This window comes from Muscardinus avellanarius, assembly GCF_963383645.1.
Source record: "Muscardinus avellanarius genome assembly, chromosome: 9".
Classification (NCBI taxonomy): Eukaryota; Metazoa; Chordata; class Mammalia; order Rodentia; family Gliridae; genus Muscardinus; species Muscardinus avellanarius.
The window spans coordinates 17,616,176-17,629,392 of record NC_137795.1 but is presented as its reverse complement, the minus strand read 5'-3'; the positions used below and the strand labels follow the sequence as shown (position 1 = coordinate 17,629,392).

At 48.3% G+C, this 13,217-nt stretch overlaps 1 protein-coding gene across 2 annotated transcripts in view; it reads right to left on the bottom strand.

Annotated features, from left to right (window-relative positions):
- The window catches only part of EGFR (epidermal growth factor receptor), a gene marked incomplete at both ends in the record, with an annotated part of 149,717 nt that extends 137,274 nt beyond the window's left edge, over nt 1-12,443 (bottom strand). For both annotated transcript variants that reach the window (XM_080700855.1, XM_080700856.1), the window contains one exon: nt 12,365-12,443. In XM_080700855.1, coding sequence (XP_080556981.1) covers nt 12,365-12,443 — 79 coding nt within the window. The remainder of the gene's footprint in view (nt 1-12,364) is intronic.
- Nucleotides 12,444-13,217: the final 774 nt, after the last annotated feature.

Below are 13,217 nucleotides of genomic sequence, written 5' to 3'. Positions count from 1 at the left end.
TCTCACTGTTAAACATCTACTCCGCTAGCAAGGTCAGGAGACAAATGCTCAGCTTTGACCTGTTAGTTTTCCCATTCTGGGTGTTTCTTGAGGCAAAGCAGTTTCTTTTGACTCATGGGCTTAAAAGAACTTTAAAAATAACTTTTATACGCTGCTGGTAGGGAAGAGGGAGCCTCTAGCATGAGCGAATTTTCAGCAGTCTGTCGCCGTGCAGACTAGAAGGATCAATACATGGAAGGACAGGTGGGCAACTGGCATTTCCGTGGTTCCGTACCCGGCCTTCTTCTTGTGAGCGGAGCAGAGGGGCCGGAAGCCCCAGCAAGCCGAGCATGGACTGGCCTTCCTGGCGTGGGCTCAGAGTACCTCCGTCCACAGGCGTTCGGATGTCCCATGTCCCCCAAAGACCACATGTTAAAGGCTTGGTCCCTGCGTGGCTCTACTGGGAGATGGGGTGCTGTTTCAGAGGTTTTTAAGGTTACCAGGGAGAGCCTTCAAAACAGACTGTGGGACCCAGGCTCTTTCTCTTTCCAGTTGCTTTCTGGCCATGAGTGAGCGGTTTTACCTGGACACAAGCTCCTGCCGAGATGCACCGCCTCCCCATGGGGCGAGGCATGGCCAGGACCTCCCAAGCTGTGAATAAAGCACATCTCTTCTCTGTGTAAGTGGTCTCCTCGGGCATCACGGCAGTGGCCTCCGCTGCGTCGAGGCTGTTGCCCCACAAACGTAGGATATTACTGGCTAAGGAAGTGGCCCCGAGGCCCCCTTTCCTTCTCAGAGTCAAGAAAGTCCTAAGCATTTCCCCCTGTTTACCAGTGACCGACATGTTCTACTTTGAAGCCAGAAATATTCCAAGGGAACTCAGATTCTTTAAGTGAATGAGCCCTACACCAGCCAGCATGAGTCTGTAACCACTAAATGACCAGACAAATCTGCTGCAAATTAATAATAGAGTGACAAAAAGCACAAGACAGCCAAGGACAAGGGCAAGTGGCCCTTTCTGGAGGCAGCAGTGACACCTGTGAGCACCTCCCGGCATGTCCCCCCAAACCACAGAACCAGTCCAGCCACGCCAGGAGCTCTGCTCCCCCTAGACATGGCTGAGGTCTTCATAGACGTGTGTGAAGGTGGCTGAGGTCCAGGAGGGAACACTCTCAGAGCTCAGCCCTGCTAGGATTAGCTGCTTCCTCGGGTGAGATGTACAAATGGTTTATCCTTCTCCTGATCTCCACGGCTGATGTCTCACTTTCAAATAACTGGGTGCTAATTAACTATTATCTGTGACTTTTAAGATGCCTCTCACACGTGGCCGGGGCCTGCCTTGCTTTGGAGAACATCCCATAAGCGGGACCTGTGACTACCATGAGATTGGCACTCTTGTTATCGTGTTCTTTGGTAACTAGAGCTTCTCTTTTAATTAGAAATCAACCTTGTAAGTACTGCCCAGAAGTCACCAAGCCTGTCTAACTCCTAGCAGGCTACAGGCTCGCGTCCGACACACCTGGACTCACCACTCTTGGGTCCGCCCCATTCCTTCTCTCCCTTATCACCTAGAGGAGATCCTGCCGTGTGTGTGTGTGTGTGTGTGTGTGTGTGTGTGTGTGTGTGTGTGTGACTAGGAATTGAGCTCAGGGCATTCTGCCTTCAAATTACACCCCCAGCCCTACTTTATTATTTTCAAATATGGTCTTTCTAGGTTGATGAGAGTCTCACTTCTTGCCAAGGCTGTCCTCAAACCTGGGATCCTCCTGTCTCAGCCTCCCAAGTACTGTGTGTACAAGTGTGCGCCACCATGCCTAGCTTCATGCGAGCTCTTTTCAAAGCGAGGTCCAAGGAACCCTGGCCCTTCCCTTCTTCAAGAGGGAAAGGAACGCCTTGTTTTTATGACTGAGTAATATCTTAAATATTTAGTGGCCATTGCCCAACAAATGTAAAAGCCTTGAATTTCTAGCCAAGATTTAAGATCAAATTATGGCAGAAGAAATAGATGCAGGTGACCACACTGTCTGTCTTCCACCTCTCTGGGCCTTCCTCGTTCAATGGTCTCTGTTCAAAATCAGGCAGCTCACTAGGTTTGCATTTAACTGGGAAAACATCTCTAGTGTCAGAAAACAAAGGAGAAAACTGAGTATCTTGTCACTGCTGCTATCCCACTTCATCAAATTGCTTAACCATCTATTCTCTATTGGCTAGGTAGATGTTTGTTGACTGAAGGTGAAATGGCATAGCTTTTGCCCAAGTAATTTTTGCAAGACCAAGAGGCCCAGTTACTAAGGGGACCTAAAATCTATATATTAGCTGCTTGCTCACTGGAAGTATTTGCTGATTCAAGAGCTGTGTCATCCCAGGCTTGAAAAATACATGTGTTCTCCGAGTGAGATGGCCTAAACCTCCCGCACACAGGTTACAACCAACCTGCTCATACCTGGGCCTTCTTCCTACCTTGCCAGGTGTGGTGATATATCCCTGTAATCCCAGTGCTTGGGAGACTAGGACAGAAAGAGTGAAGATTCAATGCCAGCCTCTGCAACATAGTGGGACCCTCAGCAATTCAGTGAGACCTTGTTTCAAAATAAAAAAATAAAATAGGGCTGAGGGTTTAGCTGGGACATAGACTGCCTCCCAGTACTGGGTTCCATCCTCAGTACTACACATAAAAAGAATAATGATAATACTTATGAAATGTGAATGTGCCTTGGGAAAGTTCCTGCTAGAGTAATGAATAGTTTCCAGTATGCTGGGAATAAGAAAACAAAATAAAAAATGTTCTTCCTGGGAAGGAAAATGGCAGGCATTTTGAAATATCTTTCGGGAAAGGTACAGCAGTATCACGCACCTCACGAGTGTGAGATCTACGAGTACATTTCAGCTGCTCAACCAACAAATCTCAGAGGCGATCGTTTGACTTCATAACAATTTATCCTTAAAAGTCAATGTGTCCACATGTCGCGACAGCCAAAATCCTTCTAATAAAGGGCAGGATGAGGAAAATGCAGGAACTTGGAGGACCACACCACCAGCTAAGTTTCCCTTTTCAGAGTAGCTGTTCCCGTCCTCATGAGTTTGGTGTGTGTGCTTTCATTTAAATCAGAGAAATGACTCTGACGACCTGTGCGACTGAATTAGCACATTTTGCCATGGGCATTCCTAACTGGCCCGACTGCCCAATCAGGCTGCTTTCACCCTTCATTTTTTTCTACAAGTATTTTTAGGTCTGACAAATTTATAGAGGCTTATGACACAACATTAAAGCTGTTCTTCCCATTTCTAAAGTAAATGTTGGCAAGGTTCACAAGTGCACTGCCCTGTATGTTCCAAAATGGACACTGCAAACATATATAAGACTCTATGCTAAAAACACCTCGTAACAAGAGGAGAAGTGGAGAAGGAGCCAGAAGAGAGGGTGGACGTTGACAGAAAATGCACAGAAACTGGGAGAGGCTGGAAACATAAATGAGGAACTGTCACAGCAAGTGGAGGGAAACCTTGTGTCAGCCTCTTTACCAACAAACAGGACTAAAGACCACAGGAGGCACCCATAGCTCAAAGCCCAGTGGAGTCTCAATGTGGCCTTGGAGAACTTGGGACCCTCTGGCGGGGTGCTGGGAGACAGTGCTGCATGACAAGAAAAGTACTCAGTACCCAGCACCCACAGGGGGACTGGCCGGTGACTGCAGAGTGCTCTGACTTGGGTCTCTCACCGTTGAATGTGCATAGCTATCTTGATCCTGTGGGGTTGGTAGGAGGTTCAGAGAGCTAGACATCATGGCATTGTGTAGAGCGCCATACAAACGCAAGGTGTTACTATGACATCAATATCTTAGCATCCAAATTACAGAGATGACACACTTATTATCCACACACTTAAACACATATCTTGCATATGTTTAGATTTGCTTTTAATTTCATAAATGCTTTCAGCTAGAAGGAGGCTTGGAATCATCTAGTTTAGTTTAGTTATTTGGTGAAAACTGAAACTGGGAGGGTAGATTCTAGCCTATTTTCTTTTCCCATTATAACTAACAACAAATTATAGGGGAAAAAAACACATTAAGCCATGGGCTAAGAACAATCTCATTTAGCAATGCTGCCTTTCAAGAAATAAGATATTATATGATGCACACTTGTATGAAAAATTATCATGAAACTATACCTTCCAGGTTATAGTGTATATCTTTAGAGCCATTTGTTAAGATTTTGCATTTGTTGAAGCTTTCTCAGCAAAGGTTAATTCATAACAGCTTGCAAAGAAAGAGAAAGAAAGAAGAAAAGAAAGAAGAGAAAGAAAGAAAAAGAATGAAGGAGGAGTTAAGGACAAGGGGAAAGGAAGTGAGAGGGAAGAAGGTAAAGAAAGAAAAAAAAATTAAGGTAATACCTTGTTCCCATCCATCTGCACGTCCCATGCATGGAGTCTGTTATGTCAGAATCTCATGAGGAAATGTCCCCAGAGTTGGAGAAATCAAGAAGTAACTCTCAGGATAGATTGTTGGGTCTCTATTAACTTTATAGCAAATCAAAGCCAAAAATAAAGCTCTAAGTGCACCTGACGACCAAGGGATTAAAAACCCTGCACACCAGCATAGTCACCTAAGAATCAAAGGCATGCAGTTATTCTTCAAGGACCACCTTGGCTTCTTCTGCTGTCCATCCAGAATCAAAAGTGGATGAAATAAGGGGCTTTATGAAAAAGATCATTGTTTAGATTTCTAATATATTAAAATATACCTTAACTTAAAAATCCAGTTGGAGCCCTTAGATTTTGCAAGTTAGTACCAGAGCAAACTTGTAATAGTTCATCTAATTTATCATACTTAACGCAGCTTGAGTATATAAAACGGCTGACAGTATCTGAGAAAGAACTAGGAGATGACTGGGAATGAAGAAAATTTGTTGTAATTAAATCTCCCTAAAGCTTTTAAGTGTCCGGTGTTTGCTGACAAATAAGCAAAACCAGGCTCTTGACATTTAAAAAGTTCTTTCTGGAAAACTTCCTGAAGTCCTAGATACAACAATTAGAAATTCTCAGGTCACACTCACCTGTTCTTAATGCCCTGAGCTAATTCAACAAATGATTTTTTTTTTATTTGAGACCCTAAAATAATGTAGAATTCATGAGTTTAGGCAAAGACGCTAAAACATGCAACAGCTTTTCACATACAAAGGTCACTTTGTGTTGTTGGAGAGATCACAGGTAATGCATCAGTTTTATCCCAAACCTGGAGTTAATGAAAAGGACTTAGCAAATGGTCACGATACAACCACTAAACATCATGGACTGGCCCTGGGTGCAGGCCTGTTTGGCCTCAGAACACCAGGCATCATGTGACTGCTTTGAAAACAAAATCTGTCCTGGGTGCTCTTAACACATCTGCACCGAGCCGGGTGTGGTGGCACACGTTTGTAATCCCAGCATTTGGGAGGCTGAGACAGGAGGATTGCAGTTTGAGGACAGTGTCAGCCCTTTGCAACTCAGTGAGACCCTGTTTCAAAATAAAGAATAAAAAATAGGAGTGGGGTGTAGCTCGGAGGTAGAATGCTCCTGGGTTCCAGCCCCAGTACCACACCACCACCACCAACAACAACAACACTACACAGTGAGCAGTGGTCCTCGCTGCTCTGCCACTCCCCATGGGGACACACCCACAGCCTCACTTGATCCAGTCCTGCTGGTGAAGCCACCTGTTTATTTCTAGGCCGCCTCTGAAAATAAAGAGGCCGATCTGCTCGGTTTCCACCAAGGCAGTCGCCCAGTCAATTTCAGAGACATCCTCAAGGCCTGCGGTAGGGTCTAGGATCAGCCCACTCTTCCTTCCTCTCTCACGTGGCTTTCTGTAACCAGTTACCTAACGATGGCAGGAGTTATTTTGGCCATTACGACAAGTTTAAGGAAAGAATAATGCTTAGGGAGAAGGTTAAAAATTCTATCAACAGTTATTCGGACTGTCGTTCATTTCTTCATTTACATTTTCTTCTTTCTTTTTCTTAACTTGGTACTGGGGATTGAACCCAGGAGTGTTCTACCTCTAAGCTACAGTCCCAGCCCTTTTAGTTTTTATTCTAATACAGGGTGTAAGTTGCAGAGGGTCTCACTAAATTGATGAAGCTGGCCCTCATCTTGAGATCCTCCTGTCTCAGCCTCCCAAGAACTGAGATTACAGGTATGCGCCACCATGCCTGGCACAACCACTTTAGTTTTTAAGAGTAAATTGTATCACATCTTGGGCACTTTACTTTCAACACTGTAAATTTCCTCATGGTCATTTAGGAAAGTCTAAAACTTCTGTAATAATAAGACAGTTGCAGCCACGCCGGGCTAAGAACTAATTCTTAAAGTGCAACCCTAAAACTTATTTACTAATGAAATAACAAAACTGCTCCTGCGTCTTGGTGAAGCTCCTGAGAGGCATATGAAATCAGAGTCTCAGAACAAAGAGAAAATCTCTTCTGTTACAAGCCAGGGACCACACTTCATCACATTTAGCCTGTCCAGGGAGCTTGGAGAATGGCACGTGCCGGGCTCCATCTCCCGGAAACTCTGATTCAGCTCAAGTGGGGTGCAGTAAGCCATCGTCCTTTTCAAAAGTGACTCTGGAGATTACAAGGAACAGTCAGGGTTCAAAAGCTATTGTTGAAAAAGGAAAAAGTTATCGCCTACTCTTTTTGGTTCAGTCACTGATGTGCTAAACCAACTAATCTGTGCTGACTTATGAGTCAGAGGAACCTTGGCTAAGGGTGTGCGGCCATCCACAAGTGAGTGGCTTCCAATAGGCTCACACGCACAGTAGATTGTTTATCAGTTACTGATAACTCCAAGGAACCAGGCTGCTAACTACCGCAGCCTCATCTGCAAGAGAGACCTACGCCAGTGACAATTCTGGGCTGTGCTTAGTTCCTGCCATCGACAGTCCACTGCCTCCTGGACATTTCTAGCTCCGCAGCTCCAGCCCCACACACCTGGGCAGGGGAACTCATCTTCTCTTCCCTTCCTCCCTGGTAGCCTCCCCAACTTCCCAGTCTCTGAGCCTGGACTGGGTACCACCTGGAGCTTTACCTGAGGTCTGCGAGTCCTCCTGGGAGTCCCTGTTTCTCATTGTTTGCACCTTGCATTAGTAATGAGCCCTGGCTCCAGGGCCACCCAGCCCTCCTCCTGCCTCCTCCTCCTCCTTGCTCAGCTTCCTCTGCCCAGCAGCCTCTGGGTTTCCACCAGGCTGCACTCCCCTTCTTTATAAAATCAGGTGTGCCCTCCTTCACACAAGGCGTGATCCAAAGCCACGGAGACTGGTGGGGCTCGCGCTGAACTCTGGCAAGTCTCTGCACCACTGCTCCCTCCTCCTGCTCAGGTGCAGTGAGGGCTCGCAGGAACTCTGCCTAGCAGGGGCATTCCTTAGCATACCGCTCACAGCCTGCCCTCCAGGGGAATAAGTGAGAGCCCCACGCAGCTGTGAAGGCTCGAAGGCGAACTCCCTTCCACATGGGGGCTGTTCTTGGTCTCCTCTGAAGATGGAATTACAAGCAAAGATTAGTCTTGAATGTCAGATTTCATCCTGTGCAGAATTATCCTGCTTGCGGGATGCTGCGGCATGCTGGCCACTGCTCTTTTCTGCTGACTGACTCCCAGGAACTTATGCGCAAGGACCAACTTTGATTCTTTCTTACGTCGTGAGGAATATAGGTAGAACAGAGCATTCCATTCGCTCATCATGGATCAAGCACAAAGACAAAACTGAACACAAGCCTATGGTAGCCAGGCGCCGTGGCACACGCTTGTAATCCCAGCACTCAGGAGGCCGAGACAGGAGGATCGCGGTTCGCAGACAGCCTCAGCTACTTAGGCCCTTTGCAACTCAGTGAGACCCTGTTTCAAAATAAAGAATATAAAATAGGGCTGGGGGTGTATCTCAAAGGTAGACTGCCCCTGGGTTCCATCCCCAGTACTGCAAAAAAAAAAAGAAAAAAGAAAAAGAAAAGAAAGAAAGGAAGAAAGAAAGAAAGGAAGGAAGGAAGGAAGGAAGGAAGGAAGAAAGAAAGAAAGAAAGAAAGAAAGAAAGAAAAGAAAAGCCTATAGTAACGGGTACCAATATTTGTTCTTACACTCAAAGTACAATAAATGGTGGTTAACATATGAATTATTTATACTAAATCATGCCTTACATGCTGGATAACTAGCAACATTGTGACTGTGGGTATGTTTAGGGCTAAGTGAAAGATGTTCCCTTAGCTCCCTAAATTGCAATTCCAGTCTCTTGTTAATGAGAAGTTATGGATACAGTCAGACAGGATGTGGGGACTTGGTTTGTCCCTGAAAACCCACCAGAATGGGATATAAATTGGAGCAAAGAGGACATTCAGTCCCCCATGATAGTTTTTGCATACTGCTTTCTAAAGCAGTCACTGCTAGGAGTAAAATCTGCTCTAAGCATATGCAATTCACAGATGGTCAGGCAATAGGGCCAGACATCTGATACTGTACTTCAGAGCCCTCAGAGATTAAAATGGCCAAGCCAGGACTCTGCTTCTAATTGGTTGGGCTTAGTAAGCACAACCCACCACTGGCCCGACTACCCTTCTAGCTGGCTTTGTGAGCTTTCTAGGCAAGTGCACCACACACACACACACACACACACACACACACACACACACGAAAGGGGCTTTACCAAATGATCATGAAAGGTGAAAATTGTAATCAAACCAATATGAATAAGTCTCAAGCCTGGATCCGGGCTCAGTCTAACTGGCTTGTGGCCATGACTACCATGAGACATTATCCAAAAAGTCAACTGATGGAATTCTTTTAAAAAAGACGATGTCAGCTGGGCATGGTGGTGCACACTTGTCATCCCAGCATTTGGGAGGCTGACACAGGAGGATCAAGGACAGCCTCAGCTACTTAGTGAGGCCCTTTGCAACTCAGTGAGACCATTTCAAAATAAAGACTAAAAAATAGGGCTCAGGGTATAGCTCAGTACCACATACAAAAAATAATAAATAAAAATAAAAAAGACAGTGTTTTAGGAAGACAATTTAAAAGCTATGAAGAAAATGCTGTGGTGTCAAATGGGGACGGCCCAGGAAGACAAGATAAGATTTCTACTCCATTCTGTACATGTTGGTGCTTCAACCAGTAATAATGAGCAGAGATAAAAAATGGTTCTTACCATAATTTCAAATATCCCATACACGCCAGAAGAAAGCAAAACAGGATTAGCCCACTACAGATCTGAAGAACAAAATCTAGTTTTTGAAACCGTGTTTACAGAAACTGTGTGTGGGTAATCTCTGAATTCTCCTCATGCTGCTATTAGCAAAACCTAATTTTAAATAAGGCCACTGCTATAGTACTAAGTCAGTCAAAACCAAGCATGTGTGTGTAAACATGCGCACGCACACAAACACACACACACACACACACACACACACACACACACACACGCACACACCACTTTCACGGCAAGCCACATGACGAGAGACACATCGTGGGGTACGTGGGTCCCTAGACAGGCTGACAGCCTCACATCCTGATCCCATGCCTGTTTTAGGACCTGATACACACGCCTGAAAAAGGGCTCCCTTCCCTAAAGGCTCCTAGCCATGACTCGCTTTTAATATCAGTTGGTTATTCCTGTCAAAAGAGTTCTAAACAGTCGCTCCCAATCCTGGAGCTTAGATCAAAGGAGATAAAAAAGAGTATTTTCTTTTTAGACAGGGCGGAATCCTTCATCTTTACTGACACCACCTCTAAAAACATTTCAAAACATGTTTGGTGCGATCACATGGCCAAGTATAATGATTCAGTACAATGGATACTGGCAATTGGCTTCCTTGAACTTCGCAATGCATTTTATTTTTTAAATTATAGATTATGAAACTAAATCTATGCAGCCAGAAGCAGCTGCTCAAAGTCTAGCAGAGGTAGCAGCCAGTTTCTGTTGGTCTGTGCCACACCAGCGTGGACGCACCGGCAGACACTATCAGACTTCTCTTCAGACTTGAAAGCAATTTACTAAGTTTAATGAGAGGCTTGGAGAATTGCACTCCTTTGGAAGCACCAGTAGAGACCATTAACCCTTTTAGGTTAAAATGTCTGGCACTGTCTGGGCATTCAATGCACACGCGCTGAGTTCAGACATGAAGGCTCGTCCTTTGGCGTGATCTGTACATCTTTACCCAAAGCAGGGCTCTGGCTGCCTGGCCAGACATGAGTTCTTTAGAGAAGGGAGGTGGTGCTTCTTTACTCTGGATGCCATTAAAATCCCTGCTTTTGTTCCTCTGTAAGGTAATACATACCCTCGGAATCAGAATGTCTTTAGAGGCAGTGCCAGGGCATGCACGTGTCTACCCAGTTCGTGCCGGGAGGATCCCTGGTCTCCCGGGAATGCAGAGGGGTCCATTCCAGAGTAGCACCTTTATGACTCCATTTTGCAAGAGTAAGGGGCTTGCTCAACACCCCTCCAGCTGTCTACACTTTCATTTACTCTTTGATTTGGAGACTGAGCTGCCCCGTGAGAGGCAGCCAGGACAGCGCCTGAGGAGCTCCAGGTGGGAGCAGACTACCGAACAAACAGGCGGCTGCTGAAAGCTTCAGACCTAGGAACCATCTTAAGGGGCCTGCTGCCTGGCCCCGCTCTGCCTCCAGCACCCAGCACACCTGTATACCTACTGGGCTCTGCCAAGAAGAGGCAGTGGAGTTTGGAAGGCTGAGGGTTCTGGGTTCTGCCTCTCACTGGCTGTGGAAAACCCACTTTACTTCTCTGTGCCTCAGCTCACACACTTGATGTGAGGATTACAAGAAAGGTAAAGCAGTGTCTGGTGGTATTCAGGTGACCAGATCTCAGAGCGGCAACCGCCAAAAACCTCACTAAAAGCAGTGAATCTTTGGAACAACACTGACAAATTAACAGACCCTTTAACAACCACCTACAGAAAGACCACCTCGTGTTTTGAACAGTGCGGCCCTGTGTCGCTCTGACTGAGCTGCATTTGTGCACCACTTTCCTGTTGTGTTCAGGGCAGTCTGGTTTAAGTGAATTCAGGATAAACAGGCGAAGTCAGTGGTATTTATACATTTTTCTCAGAAACACATCCACCAGCCACGACGAGTGGTGTTTAAGGAGTAGGGGCACCAAGGACTGTGTGAATGTGTCAACGAGGTCTACGTTAAGATGTGAGACTATAGTGCACCAATTAAAAAAAGATCAAAGAGCCCGGCTCATGCTGGAGTGGGAAAACAGAGGCTCTGCAGGGGATCCAAGAGTTTAACTCAACAATAATGGCAGAGAAGAGAGATGCTACCTGCTTAAGAGGGCCCTGCCCCGCTGGCACAGGGGTAGGGGTGGGGGCTTGCCGCTGGCTCCCTCCTGAAAAGGAACATTTTATTACCCAAAGGACACCTGCCTTTCCCCTTTGCCTCTATTTTGCAAGACTGTTAACTCCAGATGTTCCAAAGGAGCTCTTTTCTTTACGTTGGCAGGCGATCTTCCTGGAAACTTTGCCAGTCTCACCCTGCCAAAGATTCTCAGACCTGGCTGTCCAAGAGTCCCCTGGAAATCTTAGAAACACCACTTCCCACCCCCATCCCCCCACCAGAAAGCCGGAGGGGGGGCTGCACACTTTTCTTTTTTTATGATCTCAGGTGACTGACTGTGCGGCAATTCTATGCCTTACCCCTCCTCCGAGGAGCCGCAGCTCCCCAGGCCCGTGAGACCAGCAGCAAGTACGGGCCTGACTCTTGGAACCTGGGCCGCTGGATTCTGAAATTATGCAATTAAACTTTCTGAGGCATGTTTCTCGTGTCAAGTGGGTTTATGGTCGGGCAGTCACGAAGCCAGACTTGTTCTTGTTCCGTCTGGACTTTTGGCACGCGTGAATCACGGACATCCATCCCTTTAAGTTTAATGTTTTGGTTGGCCTAATGCCAAATTCAAGAAAGAAAGAAAAAAAAGGAGAAAGAGAGGGAGGGATGAAGGAAAGAAAGAAAGAAAAAATAAATCTCCCCATAATAAGGAAAAAGTTTTCTGCGAGCTTGGGTTTGAAACACCGCGGGAAGGTCAGGCGAGGGAGGACCCTGAGTCCATGGCCGGCCGGCTCCCCCGGTTCTCCGCTGGGCCCAGGGCGGCAGGTGGAGCCAACCTGGCCAGAGCTGCCACCTGAGCCTGGGGGAACGCGGGGGCCCAGTGCTCTGGGCACCTGGGTCTGCGGGAGCCCAGGGGCCCGCCCGCGCCCGACCCAGCGGAGGAGGAGGGCGCCGAGGTCCCGCCTCAGACAGGTCCCGGGTCCCCCCACTGGGCAGCCGAGGGCCCCGCGCTGACAGCTCCGGCCCGGACGTGGGGACCGCGCCCTCGCCCCGACGCCCGGCTCCGGGAGCCCTTACCTCTCCTCTCCTCCAGCGCCCAGCTCGCGGGGACGCTGGCCGCCAGCAGCGCCAGCAGCACGGCCCCGCTCGGCCGCATCGCCTCGGAGGGCTGCGCCGCGGAGGGAAGGCGTCGCGTCCAGGTCCCGGTCCAGGTCCGGCTCGCGGGCCCCGGCCGAGGGCTCGCCGTGCGGGAGGCGGAGGCTGCCCAGACGTGAGCACCGCGGGCCGGCGTGGGAGGCGGCGGGAGGAGGGACCAGCCCGGAGGAGGGGTGGGGAGGAGCCGGGGAGGAGCCGGGGAGGGAGGGAGGGAGGCCCCGGGAGGTGAAGGCCGGCGGCACCCAAAGGCGGCGCCCAGGGAGCCGCGTCTGAGTGGGGCGTGGCTCGGAGGCCAGTCTGAGCCAGGATCCCTTCTTCAAGGTGTATCAAACTTGTGCCGGCTCCGGGCAAGCTGGCTGGGTCCTGGACTCTGGGTGCGCAGGATGGGACGCTGCACTTGAGGCTGTCCCCACCCCTCAGCACCCGAAGTCTTAGGAGCTGGCTGCGGGAGTGCTAGGGTCACAGCCACCAAGGGTGCCCGGCGTCCCAAGTGGGCTCAAGTCATGAAGCATCCTTAAAATTGTCTGAAAGGGGAGCCGCCAGCTCCTGGGACACAAGCCGCGGCAGTAAATGGCCGTGGAATGCTGCCTGGGTACCAAGGGACCAGGCTCCCAGCATCTCAAGACCAGGGCTGGCGGCTTCTCCTAAAGCAAGTGGAGCAGGTGGATTACAGCCCTTGGAGGCAAGGCCGGCTCAGAGATTAAGTGGCCCACTGACCTGCCGTCAGGCCACACCCAAGCAGAGAAAAGTCGGGAAGTTCACCAAGCACTGAGAC